The 24751-nt window shown below is 43.7% G+C and overlaps 1 protein-coding gene across 1 annotated transcript in view; it reads left to right on the forward strand.

The window, feature by feature from the left end:
* LOC145404631 (lachesin-like) overlaps positions 1 to 24751 on the forward strand; it is a 147423-nt gene that overhangs the window by 117542 nt on the left and 5130 nt on the right. Inside the window, exons 4-7 of the mRNA XM_080276152.1 lie at positions 9785 to 9934; positions 12620 to 12748; positions 22470 to 22607; positions 23834 to 23983. Of these exons, the coding sequence (XP_080132278.1) occupies positions 9785 to 9934; positions 12620 to 12748; positions 22470 to 22607; positions 23834 to 23983 (567 nt within the window). The remainder of the gene's footprint in view (positions 1 to 9784; positions 9935 to 12619; positions 12749 to 22469; positions 22608 to 23833; positions 23984 to 24751) is intronic.

Below are 24751 nucleotides of genomic sequence, written 5' to 3' on the forward strand. Positions count from 1 at the left end.
ATTCCAACCTTGTTTTTTCGATATCCTGTATATTCATCTACGATCCTCAAAACCAGGGTACATAAGAGGGGAAAAGAGGGGAGGGAGGGGGAAGAGAGAGAGAGAGGAGAGAGGGAAGAGATGTGATAGGGGAGAAGGATGAGAGTTGGGAGAGGGAATAGAGGGAAGGGACGGGAAGGAAGGAAGAGAGGGGACTGAGGGGAAACACAAGAGAGGGAAGAGAGGGGAGAGAGTTAGGGGTCATATTTTCAGAGTACCCTTTTCTTGTGTTGCAAAATGATGATACTCAAAATAGGGATGGCAAAAACGATGCGTCTCTTTCATCTCAATTTTTTCCTTATTACAGTTCCTCGTCGGTGGTATGGCGGTAAAAGATTCGAATGAGAGATAGCCTTATGTTCATGCCCTGAGGTTCGATTCCTACAGGTGGTGGAAGTATATTATCGAAATATTATCTGAAATTCTGACCTGACCTCTTAAACACAATTTATCCCGGTCTATCCTATCTTAGCCGTAACTATTCTTTTCTTGATTCAACCAAACCCAGCCAAACCTAACCTAACGCAGCCTAACCCACCGTCACCTAACACAATAACTTTTCCACCCTAACCCAACACAACTCATCCAACCTAACCCAACTCAATCCAACCTGACCCAACCAATCCATACCTAACTCATACCAACCCATTCCACCCCGACCCAACGCGAGGCAGCCCAAACCAACCTAACCTATATTAACCCTACAACCTCAAGGGGTGACTTATCTGTTTTACTAACGACACTCACTATTACTCGCCACTGGGAAAGAGTTCTGAGGTCTGTCTTACTCGCCTCCACAGTCTCCCCTCCCCCCAAAACAACAGCAACAGCAACCACAAGCCGTAGAGAGAGGCATCAAGGCTAAACGACCCTGGCCCCACCTGACTGGCAATATCGTAAACAAAAAAGGAGTTTGTTTTAGTGTCGTCAGCAGAAGTAGCCCACTCTCGCCCATCCCTCACTGGACCTGACCCACACCCACCACTCCTTGACCGGAACGTAGGGCTGAATGTACGACTAGAACGTAAGACTGGAACGTAAGACTGCGCTATGAAACCACATGCATGACTGGAAAGTAAGAGCAAGAAGTACGACTGGAGTATAAGACTGGGGCGTAGAATGGGAACGTGAGATTGGAGTGTAGAATGGGAACGTAAAACTGGAGCGTAGAATGGGAACGTAAGACTGGAACGTAGAATGAGAACGTAAGACTGGAACGTAGAATGGAAACGTAGGACTGGAACGTGAGGTTGAGACGCAGGATTACAGAACGTGGACAATACACAACAATCCTCAAGACCGTAAAAAAATTGGAAAGATCAGAACCATGGGATATAAAGTAGGAGATATACCGCAAGAATATATCTGTAAGATTGTCATAAAAAATGATAAAAGTGATGCCACAATATTATAACCAAGCGAAACCCCAAATTGTAAGATATTAAGGTGTATTTTAGAGTAATATCAAAACACGAGGTCAGAGAATAGGGCGAGAAGTAAGAAAAATGTAAGACAGAACGTTCAAGCCGACCGTAAGAGCTGGCCAAGTTACTTACGGACTTAGCATATGCAAGAACGATAATAATCTCCTGTAACTGAAAAGGTTAATGATACGCAGGGAATACATGGGTAATATTAGTTCTATCCTCCCATCAGGGATACAGAGATTATGCAGGAGAAAGGGTCCAAAGGAGTAAAACTCATACAAACTCGCCAGTCCTACAAAAGAAGGTGAAAAATGATAAAGACCAAAGCTAGAGTGAAGAGCTAACATTGCAGTCTGCTACTAATGTTGTTTCCTTGCCTTCCCTCACCACAAACATCCCATCCCTTTACCCTATTCCAGACTAACAACCCTCCCCTAATAAATAAATAAATAACTAAAAAAAAAAAAAATGCATTGGCGTCCACTTGTTCTTCTGGCTGTCTGTCTCTTCGTATGTGTATTTATATTATTCACATCTCGAAAAAAAATGAGATTGCGTAACATGCAAAATAAATCGAACATGCAAAATAAATCGCTAAGGAAAAGGTGAAAGGGTCTCTCAAGCTGACTAGGATAAGGCCTTAGAAGACTGTGCGAGAGTGGAATGGCTGGGAGGAGGAGATGGAGAGGAAGACCAAGAACGAGATCGAGAGATAAGGTGGACCAGTGTATGAGGTAGGGCTTGGGGTCTCGGAAGGAGGAGGGGGTCTTTACTGAATAGGGACGAAAATTCCTGGGCGATCCTTCTCTCTAGATCACCACTCACAGGATGCGGCGTCGGGCAACAGATAGACTCTCCTTGTTGCAAAGTAGACTAAATGTAGACGGGGAACTCAACACAAAAAGTTATAACGTCTACAGCCATCTCTTCCCCTACAGTTACTTCCTCTTCCACCATCCCTCCTTCCACTATCTCTTCCACTCCATCATTTCCCTCCCTCCCAATTGCCTCCCATCCCAGCATCCCTTCACCCTATTCTTTTCCCTTCCCCTCCCTCATTTAGCTCTTTTTCCTCTCACTATCCCCCCTCCCTCTCCCTCCACTTCTCTCTCTTTTCCCCTTATATCCCTCACCATTTCCCTTCCCTCTCCCATCATCTCCCCTTCCATAAATTCCCTAGAGCGTTTTTTCCCCTTCCTTCCTCATCATTTCCATTCTTCCCTCAACATCATCTCTCCTAACATTCCCTTCCTCCTTTTTTTTTTCTTTCTCCCCCAACATTTCCCTCCTTCCACCATCTGCCTCTCATTCACCAACTCCCCTCCGTCCCTACTTTCCCCTCCGTCCCTTCTTTCCCCTTCCTTTCCTTCCTCACCAGCGCCTTCCCTTCTAGCTCCTTCCCCTCTACCATTCCCTTTCTTAATTACATTCTCCTTCCCTTCCCCTACCATCTTCCTTCCTTCCGACATCCCTTCCTTCCCCCCCCCTCCCTTACCGTTCTCCTCGTTCATTCCTCTTCCCTAGAAGGAAGGAAAGAAGGAAGGGAGGGAAGAAGGGAAAGGAGAAGAAAGGCGTGAGATGTAGGAAAGACATGATACTGGAGGAGGAGAAATCTAGGGAGAGACAGGAGGAAGCTAGAAGGCAAGATGCAAGAGGAGGGAAGGAAGTAAGAGAGGGAAGAAGGGAGAGAGGGAAGAAGGGAGAGAGGGAACGAGAGAGGGAAAAGAAGGAAGGAAGGAAGAAGACGAAAGACGGGGAAAAGCAGTAAAAGAAGGGGAGAATAAAAATAATGTAGGCATGGAGGAAAACAAAGATGCTGGAAGAAGGAAGAAGAAATGGGGGAAGAGAAGGAGGGAGAGAGGGAAGATAGAAGGCTGAGAGGAAGGAGAAAAGGGAGCGATAGAAGGTACAGAGGGAGGAGAAAAGGAAGAGATGGAAAAGAGAGGGGAGAGAGGGAAGACAGAAAGTAGAGATGGAAGAGAGAAGATGGTGAGAGAGGGAAGAGAGAAGAAGGACGAGAGAGGGAAGGGAGAAGAAGGGAGAGAGAGGGAAGAGAGAAGAAGGACGAGAGAGGGAAGGGAGAAGAAGGGAGAGAAAGAGAAGAGAGAAGACAATGGAGGAAACGAGAAGAAACGAGGGAAACTGGAAGACTAAAGGAAACTGAAGGAAGCCAGAAGACAAGAAGCAAGAGAAGGGAAGCAGGAAGTAAGGAAGTGAGGGGTGAGGGGGTACGGGGGAGGGGGTGAGGGGGTAAGGGGAATGAGGGGGTGAGAGGGGTGAGGGGGTAAGGGGGATGAGGGGATACTTATGTTTTCTGAGAAGGGAAGCGACTTGACAGGCACGGGATTGAAGGCAGACTATAGACCTTCCCCCCCCTCTCTCTCTCTCTCTCTCTTTCTCTCTCTCTCTCTCTCTTTCATTCGTTTCCGGTCTCATAATTAATTTCCTTATTCTTCCCCTCCTATCCTCTGCCTCCTCATTTTCCTTCCATTCCCCTTTCTCTTCCTTCTTTACTTTCTCTTGTTACTCTCACACTCTTTCCTCTTAGCTATGCTCTCTCTTTCTTTATCTTCCTCTCCTCTTTCTTCTATATCTTCTCTTTACCTTACTCCAATTTCCTCCTCTTCCTCCTCCTCTTGTACCTCCCCTCTGAATATATACTTCCTTGCCTCCTCCCATCTTCCCCCACCTCCTCCTCCTCCCCTTCCTCTCCCCTCCCCTTATCCCCCCCCTCCCCCCCACTCCTGGAAGCTGTCTCTGCCCTATGCCATAAAAAACAGCCATACAATCTCTCTCTCTCTCTCTCTCTCAGACCCTCTCCTCCCCAACTTCATCTTTCTTAACCCAGATTTTCTCCTTTCGTAAACACCATTCGTCTCTCTCTCTCTCTCTCTCTCTCTCTCTCTCTCTCTCTCTCTCTCTCTCTCTCACCTCTTTTTCACCCCAAGACTCTCTCCTTTATCTCTCCTCTCTCTCTCTCTTACATCTCCAGACCCCTATCTTCTTCCATTACACTTTCCCCACCTCTTTCTCTCCTTCTCACCATTCCACACCTTATCCTCACATTTCTACACCTCTCCCTCACACTTCCACACCCTTCTCTTACCCTCTTTCTCCCCCCTCACCCCTCCACACCTCCCCATCGCCCTCATCTCCCCCTCACCCCACCCCCCAGCTCCCCCCTACAGCCATACTTAACAGTGAGCTTTTAAAGCCTTGTTCCGGCCATACATGAGAGGCCACCACAGCAGCAAGAGGAAAGAGGAAGAGGTGCAGAGGCTGAGAGGAGTGGAGAAGGGAAGAGGAAGAGAGGACTGGGAAATTGAGGATGGTTAGAGAGGGAGTAGAATGGGAGTGTAAGTGGTAAAGAGTAGAGAGAGAGAGAGAGAGAGAGAGAGAGAGAGAGAGAGAGAGAGAAGACTAAATAAACTGCAACTGATACAGGTAAAGAGGTCAAGGAAATAAGAGAAATAATAATAATAACAATAATAATAATAATAATAATAATAACAATAATCACTGTAAGAACGAAAAATAAAGGGTAATAAGATCAAGAAAACTAAAAATAAAAGAAGCTGCAAATGCTGGAAAATCAAATAAGTAGAAATAAAGCAACTGGATAAGGAATAAAGTTAGCTTTATTATGAGGAAAAGAAGATGAAAGAAAAAATAAAAATAAAATAGGAAAATTGTAAAGAGAAGAAGCCAATTGTAACTTTGGGGAAGTGAAAAAGAAGTGGAAGGAATTGCCTGAAAAACTTCCCTTGTACATTGATTAAGGGTGTATGGATGCGGAAAATAAACACACACACACACACACACACACACACACACACACACACACACACACACACACATATACATACAAGTCATATGCACATAGAACACCCACACCCACCCACACCCACACACACACACACACACACACACACACACACACTGGAGAAACTTTATTGGCTTAGATTAATACAAAAGGAAAAAATATTGACCACTTAAATACAAAAAAGCTTATGGAAGAAACAAGAAAAACAATAAGAACAAAGGAAAGAAGGCAATTGTAACTTCCGGGATGTGCGGAGGAAGTAGAGGCAACTGGACCAGAAAAGAAAAAAAAAAATTTGGATCTATATTTATCAAGAAAGTATGGAAACGGAAAAAATAAATAAACAAATAAAATACACCAAATACAAATAAAATAAACAAATAGATTAAATAAACATTAATAAATAAATAGAATAAATACAAATATACATAAAATAAGGAAAATAAAAAATAAATAAAATAAATACAAATATACAAAAAATAAACAAATTAATAAACAAATAAATAAAGAATAAAATAAATACAAATAAATGAAATAAAATAAAACAAAACAACACTGAAAAATATACATAACTGAATAAAAAAAAATTGTAGAATGAAAAAAAGAAGAATGGAGTACAGGCCAATTAGGAGGAACGAAGAAACACTCAGTACGTTGACCAAGCCTGTACGGATGCGAGAAAAGAGAAGAAGAACAGAGATCAGCACAGAAAAAAGCAGAAGAAAAATAACAGCTGTAGACAGAGGGAAGGAGAAATGGTAGAAACCGCCCTCAAGAGAAACCAAGCTGATACCGAAAGCTTAGATGTATAAAAAATTGAAACAAAAATAAAAAAAAGGAGAAAACCAGATGCTAAGGGTAATGAGACGATGGAACGAACGTAACTAGCCAGGTAAGTCATTTTACGACGAGAGTAGCGATGCGAAAAAAAACAGAAAAAAAAAAAACAATATATTAATAGTATGATGTAAACAGGATGGTAAAATTAAAAAAAAATGAAAATGTAAATGAAACTTGGAATTTTCGGGTAAGAGGATACTAAAATAAATCGGTAAGATACAGATGTTCCGAGACTTCGAGAGGCAGACCAAAGCAGAGATGGAAAGGAAGCACTTGGACAGGAGGAACTTAAGCTACAGACCAGGAAATTATGGACGCGGAAAAACACGGAACAAGAACAGAGAACAAAGGTGATGGGGAAACTAAGGAAGTGACTCTTACGGGAAATTTACCCCTTGGAAAAATCCCGCTGGTCAGGGGAAAAAGGGAAAACATACCAGTTCCGAAAGATAATAAGAGTAGGTGACTGCAACTGAGAGAGAGAGAGAGAGAGAGAGAGAGAGAGAGAGAGAGAGAGAGAGAGAGAGAGAGAGAGAGAAATACTGCAGTACTGATAGACTAAAACTGCAATGATATAACTAAATAATAAAATACAGAAGTACATTATCATCAGAATGTCCTCTTGTGCTTTACTATGATCTATCTACCTATCTATATCTATCTACCTACCAAGCTATCGATCTATCTATCTATGTGAGTAGATAAAATACAGTACTGGTGAGAGTTATTCCTGTGTAAAAGTATGAAACACAGTAAATGAAGAAATAATTGACGTTGTAGTAGTAAAAACAGCTGCAGCAGTAATATCTATAGTAGTAGCAGTAGTAGTAGCAGTAGCAGGATATGTAGCAATAACTAGTCAAAAGCAGGAATAACTGCAGTGGCTAGGAAAAGTAGGAACAGTAGCAGCAACTAAGAGAAGTAACAGCAGATGTGGAAAAAGAGGCAACAGTAACAATTAAACCAGGGAAAGTAGCAACAGTAGTAGCATCAGTAGGAAAAGTAGCAACAGTAGTAATAGTAGAAAAAGTATCTACTAGTAATAGTAGTAGTAGGAAAAGTAGCATCAGTACGGAAAGTAACAACAGTAGTAATAGAAGGAAAAGGAGCAACAGCAATAATAGCAGAAAAAGTAGCGACAGTTGTTACAGTAGGCAAAGTAACAGCAGCAAAATAAATGAAGAAAATAGCAACAGTAGAATCAGGCGTGGAAGGAACAGCAGTAGCAGTAACAGTAGTAGTTGTAGCAGTAGTAGAAGGAAAATTAGCCACAAGGGAAATAGGGAACACAATGTAAGTAGCAGTATGAATAAAAGTAGCACCAGTAGCAGTAGCAGTATGAGTCACACTACCGAGATAGACGGCGGCCTTCCAGTTAACACCCTTCATAAACCCTCTCCCTCCCCTCTCCCTTCTCCCTCCAATCTCCCTCTCTCCCTTCTGCCTCTCCCCTCTCCTCCTCCTACTTCTTTCCTCCTCCCCATTCTTCCTGCTCCTCTCCCTACGTCTCTCTCCCTCTTCCAGGTCTCTCCCCCTTTCCTACCTCTCCCATTCCCTCCACTCTCCTTCCTCTCTCTCTTCTCCCTTTTTCTCTATATGCCTCTCCCTCTTCTATCCCTTCCATTTCACTCTCCCTTCCCTTCTCCTTATCTTCTCCCCTCTCCCTTTCCTTCCTTCCACATCCCTTCCCCTTTCCTCCCCCTCTCCTTTCCCCTCCCTCCTCCCCTCCGTCTCCCCTGGGCCCACTTGTAGGGATTTTTATACACCGCTGAGTTAAAGAGGTGGTGATAGGGGGAGGGGAGGGGAGGGGAGGGGAATTGGAGGGGAGGGAGGGAGTGCGTGCGGAGAAAGGGAGGATGGAGGGGGAAGAAGAGGGGTTAAAAGGAAGGAGAGAGAGAGAGAGAGAGAGAGAGAGAGAGAGAGAGAGAGAGAGAGAGAGAGAGAGAGAGAGAGATTCCTTGCTTCATTCTGCTTGTCTCTTGAAATCGCATCTGCATCTAGACTCCTAATTTTCTTTCACTGGGTCATTCTCTCTCTCTCTCTCTCTCTCTCTCTCTCTCTCTCTCTCTCCGTTTTCTACACCTTAACTATGCCGTCGTAGTTCTCCCGGTAACTATTATATTTTGGAGGCTCACTTCATTCTCCTTTTTCCCTTCCTCTCTCATTTATTTTTATTCTTATTTATGTGGAATTTTATCTGCTTCATTTTTCACACCCATACTCCCTCAGTCACTTCCCTCTTCCCCCAAAAGCAAGAAGGTGGACTGCAGAAGGCCAATTTAAGCCTGTAGTCAACTGGGTTTACATTTCAGATGAACCTGGGAATACTACTACTACTACTACTGCGACTACTACTACTATTTAATACTCAGCTATTCCCCATGTGTCTGTTTCTCCTTATTTGTGTACCAATTACCTAACCTATTTTCCCCTGTCTTTATTTACCGCTCTCTCTCTCTCTTTCTCTCTCTCTCTCCCCCTTTAATGAGAACAGCAGCCGGGATGTAGAGGGCTCAGAGGGCTATCAAATCGTCCCTATTTACATCCATACCTCATTATGTCCATACCTCATTATGTCTTTAGTTATTATTTATTTCTTACTCCCTGATTATTTTCTTTAATTATTATGTAGTTTTTATTTATTTCCTTCCCTTCTTATGCCTTCCGTTATCAGTTATTCCTTCCTCTGATTATCAACCTTATCTCTTCTTTACATTTTCCATTTATTTTCCTTTTTCCTTCCGTTATCAGTTATTCCTTACTCTCTGAATCGTTTCTTAAATTATTACTTATTTTTATTTTTTTTCTTACCTCCTTACGCCTTTCGTTATCAGTTATTCCTTATTCTAATTATTATCCATATTTTCTTCTTTATCTTTTATTTTTTTTCCTTGCCTCTTTACGCCTTCCGTTATCAGTTATTCTTTACTCAGTGACTTGTTTTCTTAAAGATAACTTATTTTTCCGTTTACTGTCTTCTCTCTCATAGATCCCTCAAAGTATTAAAGATCAGCATAAAATTTTGGTGAGAGGAGGAGATTAAAGAAACTGCTCCTGTCTCCCTGTAAAATTAATGTATCTTAAGCCTCTTACTATACCCTCAGTACTAATTCTCTCTCTCTCTCTCTCTTCATTCTTTAAGCTCCTCCACACACCACAGAAAAGGAGATGAACTTACAGGTAGTGATAAGGGAGGGTAAAATAATTAAGTTACCTTTTTAACATTATTTATGATTATCTTCTTATATCTTCAGCCATTCCTTCTTCTCAACTTACACTTCACTTATCAATTATTATTATCTCTCTCTCTCTCTCTCTCTCTCTCTAGCTTCTCCAGGAATGAAAGAAGACGAGATCAAATGTAAATGTGAATGAGGGAAAGTTATTACCTTTTATTTATCTATTTATTTACTTACCTATTTTTTGTTATTATACCGGGTGTGTTGCGTTCCTACTGTCATGTTTTTTTCCCCTTTTTTCTTGCTTTCTGGGTCCTACTTCACCCCACCCGTGTGTGGAAGAGGCGGGATGATGATGATGATGATGATGATGATGATGATGATGACGATAGCGATGAAGACTGTGCAGGTGACGACGATGATAATGATGGTGACGATAACAAAGACGATGACAGTTCTTCTTCTCTCCTTTGCAGTTCCTCCAGACATCATCGACGAGGAGAGCAGCTCAGAGGTAGTGGTGAAGGAGGGGCAAGACGTGACATTGGAGTGCCGGGCAAGGGGGTCACCCAAGCCTGTCATATCGTGGAAGAGGGAGGACGGGGGAAAGATAGACGGCATCAACTGTGAGTTAGAGATAGTGAGAGAGTGAGAGGGAGTGAAAGGGACAGGGCGAGTGGGAGAGTGAGTAGTGGGCAGGAAAAAAAGTGTGGGAGTGTGGGGATGCTGGTGTGGATGAGAGAGAGAGAGAGAGAGAGAGAGAGAGAGAGAGAGAGAGAGAGAGAGAGAGAGAGAGAGTGTGTGTGTGTGTGTGTGTGTGTGTGTGTGTGTGTGTGTGTGTGTGTGTGTGTGTGGTGCTAGCGTCAATGGTAGTCAAGGTGTTCATAATGGTGATGGAGATCGAGGAGGTGATGGTGACGGATGGTGAAGGTGTAGTGACGCCGGTATCAGTAATGGTAAAAATAAACACACACACACACACACACACACACACACACACACACACACACACAGTCCTTGCTTGGTAGGGAGGGCGTTACTGGTGGTGATGATTCTTAAGACATCCGTGGTAGAAAGAAAAAAATCCTTGAGGTAATACAGGCTGGAGAAAATTTTTACTTTTTTGGTTGTGGTAATTTTTGTGGTTGTTGTGGTAGTGGTGATACTCGTGTAGGTAGTTGTAGTGGTGGTGAAAATCCTGAAAACCTTATTCTAGTGGTGATAATATTTGTTGTGGTGGTTGTGGTGGTGAAGGATATGATAAATGTTCGCAAAAGCAGCTGTGGTGGTGGTGGTGGTGGTGAAAAAGGTATTAACTGTAGTAGCAGTAGCAGTAGTAGTAGCAGTAGGCGTTGTAGTAGTAGTGGTTATGGTGATGACAGTGAAAAAAATATCAGCAATAGTAGTAGTGGTGGTGATGATGATGTTAGTAATGATGGTGGTGATAGTGGAGTTAGGAGTGGTGATAATGATAAAAGTGTTAGCAGAATTAGGAGTGAAATGATTGTGTTAGGAGTTGTAGTGGTGGTGGTGATGTTATAGACGTTATTTGTGGTGATAATGTGCTAGTAGTGGTGGTGATAAAGGTGTTAGCAGCCATAGTGGTGGTGAAAATCTCGAGCCAGACCCCCGCAGCTGTCATGAACACGGGGACATAAATCTGAGGAGTAAGACTGATCGCACCTTTTCACCCGACAAATGGCGCTGGTGTGTGTGTGTGTGTGTGTGTGTGTGTGTGTGTGTGTGTGTGTGTGTGTGTGTGTGTGTGTGTGTGTGTGTGTGTGTGTGTGTGTGTGTGTGTGTGTGTGTGTGTGTGTGTGTGTGTGTGTGTGTGTGTGTGTGTGTGTGCGTGCGTGCGTGCGTGCGTCTCGGGTATCCTAGACGTGACCTGAACTAGCACATGAGCACGACCAACCCCACCACCACCACCACCACACCATTCTAGCACAGCACCACACGATTCCACCACCGCCACCACCACCACACCAAAATACCATCACACCACAATACCATTACACCATTCTACCATAACACCACTACACCATTTTACCACACTTCTCATACCACATTTACACAGCAGCGCAATGACTAAAAGCGGTATTAATGTCTGCCGAAAATTTACCTTATCATACCAATCATTCTCTACCACTTTCAACCACAATCTGCCAACCATCCTGCCACACTCAATAACACGTCACACTAGCGTACCACACCTTACCACACTCAACCACACTGTTATATCCCCACTACCAAACACCATCACACCACTACACACCATACACAAACACCACATCCCCACACACTATCCTTCCTTACCACCACACAGAACACAAATTTACCTTAACACACCACACTACCACACACCACCACACTACCACACCCCACCGCACCACCACCACCACATCTGCATCATTACCAAGGAAAGAACACCATAAATAAGAGCACTAATGACTGTAGCAGAGGAAGAGGAAGTGATGGAGGGATGACCTAAAACATGACCAAGGGGAGACAATGAGAGAAAGTGAGAAAATGAAAGAGAAAGTGAGAAACAAAGAACGTGTGTGTGTGTGTGTGTGTGTGTGTGTGTGTGTGTGTGTGTGTGTGTGTGTGTGTGTGTGTGTGTGTGATACCCAAATGTATATCAATTGTAATAAGATAGATAGGTGGTTAGAATGTGTGTGTGTGTGTGTGTGTGTGTGTGTGTGTGTGTGTGTGTGTGTGTGTGTGTGTATTTATGTTACATACACAGGAGAGAGAGAGAGAGAGAGAGAGAGAGAGAGAGAGAGAATAATGAAAATCGGAAGAGAGAACCAGAAAAAATGAAATTAAAGAGACGTGGATGGAACTGACAGACGCGTAGAGGAAAGAGAGAGAAAGAGGAAAAAAGAGAGTGGGGAGTAAGAAAGTGTGAAAATGAATGAAAACGGAGCAAGAAGGTAATATAGAGATTACAAGGAAACATTAATATTGAATTACGATTGGGTTTTTGCATATGATTTTGTGCTAATTATATCGTTTGGTACTGTGTGTGTGTGTGTGTGTGTGTGTGTGTGTGTAATAAAACCATTAATAACCTCTCATATCTAAGCAACATCACTTTCTCAGACGACACGATTTCCATCTGATCTATCCATTATCTGTATCTATCTATCTATCTATACTTATCTATCTATCTATTGTCCACCTGTGAAAGGTAACCTCGACACAAGGTTCTTTAGGAAATTGTCTCTATTCAGTAACAACCTTTCTTTCACCTAATCTCTCTCTCTCTCTCTCTCTCTCATAATCCACCCCTCTCTCTCCCTCCACAGTGAAGGTGACAGACTCTGAGGTTCTCCACATCCCCTCCGTCTCCCGCCTCCACATGGGCGCCTACCTCTGCATAGCCTCCAACGACGTCCCTCCCTCAGTCTCCAAGCGCATACTCCTGCAAGTCCAGTGTGAGTATGGGGGAGGGGGAGGGATGGAGAGGGAGGAGAGGGAGTGAGAGAGGGGCAGGGGGAGTGGAAGGGACGGGGAGGGGGAGGATGGGAGGTAGGAAGGGTGACTGAGATAGGGAGGTTGGGAGGGGTGGAGCAGGAAGGTGGGGAAGTAACCATAAGGGGTAAGAATGGAGTGAGGGAGGTGAATTGTTTCTATTACTCATTTCTAAAATCCCAATAAGAATTTGTAGCGTGTACTGTGTATGTGGATTTATTGGAGAAAGACAGACGCATTTATTTTTGAAAGCATGCTGCCTACCCTCAGTGTAAATGAAAAACGTCAAAAGATCAGGAAAGGAGGATGGACAGGAGCTGATGCCCTGTTGGATAGCGAAACGGAAGCTCTCCCATTCACCAACTTTTCATCCACCTCATCCATCCTATTCTACAGCGTACTCCCTGAAAGTGGGTAGGTGGATCGGGGAGGATGGAGTGGGTGTGAGAGGACGGAGAGGATGGAGATGAAGACAGAGAGTAACACAGACTGGAGAAGAGTGGAGAAGTGAGGATGGGTGGGGAAGACGATTATTAGTAAGATAACCAAGTGGAGGGATGGAAGAGAGATGAAGACAGTGTAAAGACAGTGTGTAAGAGATTAATGGGTGGGAAGAGAAAGAGGACGAAAAACTCAGGTGAAGGGATGCAGTGGGAAGAAGCAAGAAGATGACCTGACTAAGAGAAGAGGACGCAGATGTGCAACCGGGTACAAAAATTCCTCTTACATTTCACCTCTTCCATTTATGATATTTTTTCTCCTACCTAATATTCCGAAGCTGTGAGAGGCTTGGCATACTTCCCTGGCCACTACTGATTCTTTGGTATGATGCGTAAAATGGGAATAAGTGACGGAAATGCTCTGGGAATGAAGCAGGTGTAGTGTTTTTGTAGATTAAGAGGAATTAGAGGGTCTCCATTAATCCCATCCCATTATGTTCCTGCTTCCGCCAGACGATTTTATTTAGCTAAGGGAAGAGGTTAATTCCTTTCGTATACCAGGTAAGTAATCCCCACATATGAGAGATAGGGGTATTATTCTCTCTCTCTCTCTCTCTCTCTCACACACACACACACACACACACACACACACACACACACACACACGCTCATCCTCACCCTTCTATTAAAATGGGATAATACTCAATGTCCCTTATAAAAATGATTCCTATTAATAAAAACCTCTCCTATAACAGAAACAGAAAATATCCAATGTCCCTCACACATATTAACCCTTCTATTAAAACGAATCCTCACCCTTATTACAGAGATATGTAAGGTTCATTATCCTTTACACATTATCTCTCCTGAATACAATAAACTCAGCCTTATATCTGGGAGATATAAGGCTCAATTTAGTACACACATTATCAAGTATTGATTAAAAAAAAAATATCCTTGTACTGGTGAGAAATAAGGCTCATTGTCCCTTACACCCATTATCCCTCCTGACCTCTCATTACCTCCCCTCTCCCCCTCCTTCCTTCACACCCTAGTCCACCAAGTAGCCATTAGACTTGTGTTCTCACCTCTCTCTCTCTCTCTCTCTCTCTCTCTCTAAATGCACTCTTTCTCTGCCCTTTACTCTGCCTCCTTCCTCCCTCTCTCCATCTCACTTTTTCTTACTGTCTCTTCTTTCCTCTCTCCTTCTTCCCCTCTGCTGCACCTTTCTTTTCCTTTCCCTTCTTTCCTTTCCATTTTCCCCTCTTCTCTACACCTCTTTCCCCTCCCTTCCTTTCTCTCCCTTACATGTATCTCTTCCTCTCATCTTCTACATCTCATTCCTCCTCCGTCTTCTCTATTCCTCCACCCCTCACCCCTCTCACTCCTCAGTCTTTTCCTCTTCTCCCCTGCACCTCATCCCCCCCTCTCTCTGCCTCCTTTCCACCTTACTCTCTACCCTACCCCCTTTCTCTCATCTCCTGCCGCTCTCTCTCTCTCTCTCTCTCTCTCCCCCTCACCACACTAACTTTCTACCATCCCCTACATCCCTCTCGCTCTTCCCCTTCTTCCCCCACTCTCCCCTCTTACCGCAATCCCTTTCACCTCGCTCCCTCCTTCGCACCCCTCCCTTTGTTTCTCCCTTCCTTTCTGCCTCACCCCACTTTCCTCCCCATCATCCATTTCACTATACACCACCAACTTCTCCCTTCCTCCTATTTTCCTCTGTTTCCTCCTTTCCTTCCCACCTCCCCCTATTCTTCTCTTTCCTCTCTCCCTGTTTCTCCCAACCTTTCCTACCCTTCCCTCTTCCTCTCCCTCTCTCCTTCCTCTCTCTCCCATTCCTTCCTTCCCTTCCTCCAAAGCGTCCGTCTCACCGCACATCACTAACTTTCTCACATCCCCTCTAACTCTCCCTTCCTCTCCCTCCCCTCCCCCTCTCCCTCTCCCTTCCTCTCCCTCCCCTCCCCCTCTCATCCTTCCTCCCCCTCCCTCCCCTGTCACACTTCTTCCCTCCCTCTCCCCCTGCTTCTCCCTTTCTCCCTGCCACCACACACCACTAACTTATGCAAATCACCCGGTCACCCTTCCACGCTCTTCCGGACCCGTGTCTGCGCCCCTCCTCTCTGTCTTTATGGTATCGTCCTTCTCTCGCTCTACCCTGCTTCTGTTGCCTCTGTTTAGATCTGTTGCCTCTGTTAGCTCTGTTACCCGTTCGTGTGGCTTTCTACTGGGCTGTCAGCTGGAGGATTTGAGTGCTGTGGCTGTCTGCACAACTCTTTCTCTTTGCTTCTCCTCCCTCTGTTGATCATCTTTTTCGCCTTCTCTCTCTTGGATGTTTCTGTTGGCTCTGTTTAGCTCTGTTTGCTGTTTGACTGGTCTTCTGTTGGGCTGTTAGCTGCGGGTTTAGACTACTATGGTGGTGCAGTTTCCCATTTTCTCATCATTCTTGGCTGTCTGTGGCGTCTCGATTTGGCTGTTTATCTGGTCTCCTGTTGGCTGTTTGTGGGGTCTCCTGTTGGCTGTTTGTGAGGTCTCCTGTTGGCTGTTAGTGGGGTCTCCTGTTGGCTGTTTGTGGGTCTCCTGTCGGCTGTTTGTGAGGTCTCCAAATGGTGGGGATATAGGAATCGCCCCTGTCCGTCTGTCTGTCTGTCCGTCCGGGCCTGTGTCTCGGAAACTACCAGGTGGATTGGCTTCATATCACACAATATTATAGTGTATGTGTCGTTGGCGATGCCCGTATATGTAAAATTGCCATATTGTCTGTACTTTACGAGCCATGATCATAGAACGAAAAATTTAGTGTTATATTTTGGAAACTTCTTGCTGGATTCTCTTCATATTTTACTGAAAGCTAGAGTATGAGTCCGAGATTATGTCAATATATATGAAATTGCCACAGTGTAGGTATTTTACGGGATATTTTGATATAAGGAAACTAATCTGTAAATAGTTACATCTTGGAAACTACTTGCTGCATCATCTTCGCTACTTAAAGGAACATAGTGTACGAGTTCTAGTTTATATCCCTATATAGGAAATTGCCATACTTATTTGTGCATATCTATCTGTTCTTTATCACATGGTGGGGATACGTCTTTGATACGGGCTTGTTATTATTATTATTATTATTATTATTATTAATATCATCATTAATATTACTGCCACCATTAGCGTCATCATCATCGTCATCACCATCATCATCATCACCATCAATCATTCATTTTCTTTTTATGTAAGGAAGAAGGAACCCAAGGCCAGGAGCCAGTAAATTGTCCCCTCCAAGAAAAGAAAAACAAAAACAAAATCAAAAGCAAGAGAGACAAATTCTAGAACTTTTAAATGTCAACCACTTCACCACGAAGACGTCCTCTATTCCTGATACCACAGCGATTTTATTCAGTTTGAGAGACTTTTGCGAGGGGGGGGGGATCAGATACAGCCCTCACTAATCCCTTCACTGCAAGAAATCTCCCCTAATCCCCATAAAAATCCTCTGTTCGCTAGTCTTAACACACACACACACACACACACACACACACACACACACACACACACATTCTCACTGAAGATGTGTGTTTGTTTCGTACCGCGCTCGAAAATTTCACACACACACACACACACACACACACACACACACACACACACACACACACACACACATTCGCACTGAAGGGGTGTGTTTGTTCCGTCCTACGCCTGAAACACACACACACACACACACACACACACACACACACACACACACACACGGTTGAAAAAAACGCTAAATAAGTCTTTGCGGCAGAATTTCCAAAACTTCTCAAAACTGCAGGTAACTACGGCGTCAGGTAAAAATATATATATATATATATATATATATATATATATATATATATCGAAAAAAAAAATCACACTGTTTTCTGGTCTGTCTATCTAAAAACACTGTAACCTTTTGTATCAGAGATTTTCTTATTCATGGATTTTCTCAGACGATTTTAGTTCAGGTCAGGATGAACAATTTGGTAGTAGTAGTAGTAGTAGTAGTAGTATCACATTATTATTATTATTATTATTATTATTATTATTATATCATTAATCTATTTCACCAGAGTTTGTCCGACGGATGTGTTGGTCGTGAAACATGGAGTGCAGCATCCGTAGAGTTCCTGTGCCATGTTCAACTTTGATCTACTGTATACTAAGATTTTCGCTACCATGTTTATTTCGGGGGTAAGGGAGGACGGGTGGGGGTAAGGGAGGAGAGGACACTGTGCCAAAGAAAGCTCAGAATTCAAGATGAAGAGATGGCATTTTTAGGTCAAGTTACAGTGGACAATAGAGTGGAGACTGGGGATGGACGGAGGTGGGTGGGGGGTGGGAGTGGTGGAAGGACGGAGGGGGTGTGGGGAAGGTAGCGGGGCAGTATACCAAAGAGGCTGTAAACCCATAAAAATCCCAGCTTCTGATTCCCCCCTAATCCCCCCCAGTCTCGAGGAACTGTGTGTATTAGCCATTCAAGGGATGATGAATGAGGGGGCAGGCTCCGATCAGTCTCAGCTCTTGTCGGAGTCTGAGTAAAAATGAGGCTGATTGGGGGTGATGGATGAGGTGTTTGGGGTGAGGGGTGAAGGGGGTGAGGAAGTCGTCTTGATAGAGGGTTAAGGTGAGGATGGATGAGAGGAAGAAAGATTGGAGTGGAGAAACAGGAAGTGAAATGAAACGAAAGTGAGGTGAAGCATAACAGTTTCATGGATGTGGTGTCTGGAAGGTGAGGTGAGCTAGGGATGGACGAGAGGATAAAAGAATCTGTAATTTTTTTTTCTTTCTTTTTTTGTGGATAATGTGTTAACGGGTGCGGGGTAAATGGAAGGGGGTGGGGGTGGGGTAAGGGGAAGGGGGTGGGGATGGGGTAAGGGGAAGGGGATGAGGGGTGCGGTAAGGGGAAGGGGATGAGAGGTGGGGGAAGGTGGGATAATGGAGGAAGTGGGGTGGGGAAGAGAGGCATGATAAAGGGTCAAGGTGAGGATGGATGAGGGGAAGAAAGTGTGGAGAAACGGAAGATAAAATAAAGAAACAGAGTGAAATATGCATTATAACTAGATAAAAATAAGACGAGAGGGAGATGATAGAGGAACGGGATGAAGATGGACTGGGTTGGATGGATGATGGATGACTTGAAGAAAGACGATGGAGTGAGAAAGTAAAAGGTTAAATAAAGATACAGTGGGTGAAATAAAGCAATACAAACAGAAATGAAGACTACTGTAAAGGCGGGGGGGAAGAGTTGATAAAGTCTTAAGATGTAAACTCAATCTGAAAATAGTAACTTATATACCGACCTCTTCCACGGATGCCTAAGCGAATCTTGCAAAACGTAATTACCTCACCTGTCCATTATAAAACCCAAAGCAACGGAATGACAATAAGTAAAGGTGAAGGAAGTGCAGCAAAAACAGTGGAAGACGAAGGACTAAAAAGTGTCTACTGAGAGGTCGGACGCAAAAACAAAAAAATTAATAATAAATACAATGATAGCAAGGATAAATTTTACACAGGTCATTATCACAAGTGCATTATAAAAGAGGCTGAGATTAATTACTGTAATGATGATAATACAGGTGTGGTGGAGGTATTGCAATTAATGGGAGCCATCTCTTAATAGCGTTCGGCACGGTCTCCAAGCAATTAGGAAAGCTGAACAATTTACGCATTATTCACTAGTGCTGCTGGTGAGAGAGAGAGAGAGAGAGAGAGAGAGAGAGAGAGAGAGAGAGAGAGAGGTAATAAAAAGTCAAAGAAAAGGAACACGTATGAACAGCATGTAGGACGCTTTAAACCTTTCATTTTCTTTTCTCTCTCTCTCTCTCTCTTTCTTTTTTTGGTGAAGCATCTCCTCAACTTCTGGAAAAAAATATATCAAATACATAAATAAATCCAGAAGTAAATAAAAAATGAGAAAATAAAGACGTCCATTAATTTGCTGTCATATCCAACTCCAGGTAAAATATCCCATAGGTATTTTCAGCCTGCTATAGGGAGGGTGGGGGAGAGCCATTTACTGTGCTATCCTTTTCTCTTCCGTGAATAGGAGGGTGAAGTGTTTTATTGGGGATTTTGAGGTCTCTCTCTCTCTCTCTCTAATGAGGGAAGAACACGTGCCCCCGCAAATCACCCCCTAGGGAAAGTGTACATAAACAGAGAGTAGAAAGGAGAAGGGAGAGAGAAGGGGAGGGGAGAAAAAAGGGGAGGAGCGAAAGATAGGAAGCGGAAAAGATGACAGCACGAAGGGGAGAGGAATGGAGAAGAAGAACAATTGGTGGTGAAAAAGGGGAGGGATAAAGGGAAGGGAGAAAAGGGAGAGGGAAGGAAGAAAAGGAAAGGGAATGGATCGAAGGGAGAAAAGGGGATGGGAGGAAGGGGATGAGAGGAAGGTAAGAAGGGGGGGAGGAAGGAGGTGGGAAGGGAATAGGTGAAGGAGAGACTGTGAGAGATCGGAAATGAGAGGTAAAAGAGAGAAAGACGGGAAGAAGGAAGTGAGGTGGATAGGAAAGATGGAGAATGAGGTGAGAGGGAAAGATGGGAACGAAAAGGGGAGTGAGACAGAATGGGAGGGGAAGGAGCGAGGACGGTGGGGGGGGGAAAGGGAAGGGAGGAAAGAGGAGAAGGAAGTGAGGGTGGGCTAAGCGGAGGGAGAAGAGAGGACAGGGAATAGGGGGGGCAAGGGAGAAGAGGGGGAGGGGGAGAAGGGGAAGAAAAAGAGGGTGGGAGGGGAGGATGGAGAGTAGGGTAGATGAGGGAGGGATATGAGGAGGTGGGAAGAACGGAAACCCTCACAAATGAACCATACATGCACACTCGTCCTTCTTTACCCTCATCAGTCATTATTAAAACAACCAACATTTTTTCGAATCGTACAATTTTCAACCTTTCATACCAAGCACAACAACACTCTAGGCCTCTTTCTAGCATAAGGCGTTTGTCGTAATCTGCCCAAAATCCCTAACCCTTCCAGCCCTGTCGATGGCCAACTGTACTCAATGAAGGTACAGTTGGACTAGAACACAAGGGGGCTAATTTTTACTTCATGATAGATAAGAACCATCCAATTTCAGGCCACCACGACTTAGTACTAAAGTTGTAGGAGTGACACAGTTCCGACAGATGAAAACAAAACATTATAGTAATTTTATAAGTATGATCTCAATGACTCTCAGCCTTCTAACACACTGAAGTGTTATCTGCCAACTTATTTCCTTTCTTTTTCAATCTATGACATTTTTACTCTCACTCCCTCTGCTCTTCCTCCTTTTCTCCTTTCTTCTTTCCATCCTTCCTTTCTTCCTTTCTTCTCCCCCTCCTCCTCTTCTACTTCGCCTCTTCCTCTTCGTTCTCTTCGTCCCTTTCCTTGCATTCCTTCTTTTCCTCAGCATTTTGTTTTACTACCATTTTCCTTTAAAAAATGACACCACACTAAGTCCTACCCCTCAATCATTCTCAAAAGAATCCCCCCCCCTTCTCTGTCTGTCTGTCTGTCTGTCTCTGTCTCTGTCTGTCTGTCTGTCTGTCTGTCTCTCTCTCCATATATTTCTCAGCTGGCCACCTTTCCCCCATTCCATAAGTCTTGCTCTCCTCCTTATGCTTCTAAATCTCTCTTCTTTCTCCCTCTAAATCTTTCTTCCCTTCCATTCTCCTTCCCCCCTCTCTCTCTCTCTCCCCACATAATCACCCCCCCGATATCCCTCTCCCCCACACTTGCCTAAATTGAATACACGAAAGGCAGCAGATTAAGAGCCCAGTCCTGTTTTAATTACATTATCCCAAACAACGCTCGCTTAGTAATGTCCCGATAGATAGACAGATAGATAATGGGGCTCGTAACTCATTGTGGCGATAGACAGGCTGTGGATAGATAGGTGGGGTCGAGAGGTAGATGAGATTGTGGGATAGATGGAACAAAGGTACATTTACGGGGTGAAATGGCTAGATGGAGGAGACAGACTGACAAATTAATTAGTATAGACAGATGGACACGCAGAGATAGATATATAAACAGACTGATATATAGGCAGATACACAGATAGGAAGATTTCCAAAACAGACAAATCAGTAGAGATAGATATGTGAGTGGAGTGCAGAGATTTTGGCTGTGACAGAAAATTTCCTAATCGAATATGCATTCCCTGGATCAAGGAAAAAAAAATATATATAACAAATGAAAAGGGTTATGCGAAGTGGGAAAATATTCAGGGTGGATACTGAAGGAGCAGTCCCCCAAACACACAAGAATTCGGCAGCTCTGAAGCAAGACAGTGCTACCTACGTAACGCCCTGCATATATAACTGATACAAAGGAGGAACGACAGAAAGCACATCCATACAGGTGAAAGGAGGCGGGTTTGTAGTATTTTCCTAGTTCAAGAGTGATTGAGCTGGTGTTGAAAGGGAAGGGGGGAAAATTGATAGGCTGATCGACAGACAGACTTTAAACAGGTACTCGTATACAGATAAACAGATCTTAAACATTAAAAAAAAAAAAAAATAGAATACAGACAGATTAGTCGACAGACAGACACAGACAGATATTTTTCAAAGTGTGTGCTGTTTTTGTAATACAGCTTGTGTTGTGGATAGTCATCAACAATTGTTGTTGCTCTTGTTGCTCTATCCCGGTCTGTCTGGCCGAGCAGACCTATCGACCACAAGGATACTGCCACCTTCCTGTGGTAGACAGCACCTCGCCAGGGTCGAAACAGGGTCCTTCTTCATGGCGAGGTGCAGAGAAAAAGGTGAGGCATAGCACCCAGGAGGACGCAGTGCACATATTAAAGATGCTTATGAAGAGTAGTCTCTCATCCCGGACTTTGACTACTTGGTAAACATGGTTTAGTTCTCAGCCTGGGAGAGCTGAGAAGGCCAGTTACCGGAACTTGGCCCCACGTCACTCCCATGATAGCACCTGCCGGGAAGATGGTAACCATCAGCCTTCAGCCTTCTTGGTAGGGTTACGGGTACTACACTTTGCCCAAGGGCTACCCGGGACTATGCAGGGCAGGGGCGTCCAACTTCCCTGAGCCGGGCATGTGCTCCGGCCGCATACCCTTCGTGAATTTTCAGTGATGCATACATTCTGAATTAGAAGAAATACTTATAATCAGAATATAGAGTAAGATATACTTCAAACTGAGAAACTGACGAACGAGTAGGTTTTAAATTATTTTATAGATACAAATACACTTTGAAATCTAAGCTTTCTTTGCTTCAGTCCAGCCAGTGTTGTGGATCCCTAATCAGCTGGTGGGGGTGGCTCAGGGCATGGACGTCACCCTGGAGTGCCACACAGAGGCCTTCCCCAAGTCCATCAACTACTGGACTGACGAGAGAGGACAGATGATTCTTTCCAGTGAGTAACTAGTTTAGAATCACCGAGTAAAATGTTCCTTTACTAGCTCTCTTTTTTCTCCTCCCACCCTTTTGTGTTCTCTTTTATTTTTCTTTCCATTTTCTTCCTTCCAGTTACGGTACCTATAAAATCTTTTCAGTGGGTAGCATATTCAGAATCAGTGTCAGCAAGTCAAAAGCAACTGTACGTGTTCCTTTGTCAGTTTCGTCTTGTTTTATATTCCATTTCTTCTAATCCTCTTTTTTCCCCTATTTCTTCTCTTGCTTCTTAATCCTTTGTTCTTCCTTACAGCAATTTCTAGTGAGGACTTACAAATTACACACACACACACACACACACACACACACACACACACACACACACACACACACACACAAAATCATCACCATCAGCATCATATTTACCTTCCCTCATTTCATCATCACTTCTCCACATATTAACTACTCCCAAAGATGCTCATTTTACACTAAACAACAGAAGCCTAATCAATTTCCATCCACCATTCCTTCTCCCATTCATTTCCCTACATTTTCAATCCCTTATTCATCTCACTAATAAGACACGCCTCTAATTCTTCCTCCATTGTGTATATGTAAATCTCAAAATACAAGAGTCTCCCATCCAACACGTCTAAATATACTGCTTGTCTTAAATTACAGTGTGTATGGCAGTATTTACATAACAGTTGTGGTTTGGGTGATAAGCAATGTCGCTGTAATTCAAAGCAGATGTGGGATGTTTCACTATTATGTCTCTCTCTCTCTCTCTCTCTCTCTCTCTCTCTCCATTTCTTTCCTCACCTTTAAGTCCCCCTCCAGTTCCTCAGTCATTATTTCTCCTCTTTCCCTCTCTCAACTACTCCCCCTCCCTCTCTCCCATTACCCTTCCTCCTTCCCCATTTCTCTTTACTGTCTGTTCATCCCTCCACCTTCTTCCCTTCCCCTCTACCGTCTTCCACTTTCGCCCCTTCCCTCTCCATCCCTCCATCTTCTCCCCTTCCCTCTCCCTCCCAATCCCACCAACATATTTTTTCTCCTCTACAGGAAGTCTCTCCACCCCTCCATCTTCATCCCTTCCTTCTCTTTCTCCACCCATCCATCTTCTTCCCATCCTTCTCCCTCTCCACCCCTCCATCCTCTTACCTTCCTTCTCCCTCTCCACCCCCTCCCTCTCCCCTTCAATCTCCACCACAATCTCCACCAAACATAATTCTTTTTCCTCTACAGGCGGGCGCTTTGACACGATCGTAGCAGAGAATGGCTATAAATCCTACATGAGACTGAAGATCAAGAATATTCAGCCCGAAGACTACATGGCATATTCCTGTTACGCCAAGAACTCATTTGGGGAGACCAATGGAAGGGTGAAAATATATGGTGAGTGTGTGTGTGTGTGTGTGTGTGTGTGTGTGTGTGTGTGTGTGTGTGTGTGTGTGTGTGTGGAGAGAGAGAGAGAGAGAGAGAGAGAGAGAGAGAGAGAGAGAGAGAGAGGTAAATGGAGGGGGATGGACGGGAGGAGGAAGGGAAGAGAAGAGAAGGGCAAGAGGAGGAGGAATGGAAGTGGAAGGTAAGTAAAGAGGGATGGAAATGTGAGACAGGGGGAAGAGGTGGAGGTATGGAACGGAAGGCGAGATGGTGGGAAGGGGTAGAGAAGGGGAAGGAAGCATGATCGTAGGGGACAAGGAAGGGGGATGGAAGGGTGAGAAAGGGGAAGAGGGGTGAAAGAAAGGGTGAGAAAGGGGAAGAGGGGTGAAAGAAAGGGTGAGAAAGGGGAAGAGGGGTGAAAGAAAGGGTGAGAAAGGGGAAGAGGAATTAAAGAAAGAAAAGTGTATAGAACGAATATGACTAAAATATTGAGGCGTTAGGGTCAGTAATGTGGGGAAGATGGATTACGAAAATTTAGATTGTAATAATAATAATAAAAATTAATAATAATAATAATAATAATACAAAGTAATAAAATGAATTATCATTATTATTTTTTATTATTATTATCATTATTATTATCATTATTATTATTATTATTATCAAAATCTATATTCTCCTTTTTATACCTTTCAATTCATTTTTCCCCCTTTTCCTCGTCACATTTTCCGTTTTTCTCAGTCTTTTCCTTTCATTTTTTTTTTTTCATTTTCCTTCTTC

This window comes from Coenobita brevimanus, chromosome 64 (genome assembly GCF_032717465.1).
Source record: "Coenobita brevimanus isolate Jiangsu-jjx chromosome 64, ASM3271746v2, whole genome shotgun sequence".
Lineage (NCBI taxonomy): Eukaryota > Metazoa > Arthropoda > Malacostraca > Decapoda > Coenobitidae > Coenobita > Coenobita brevimanus.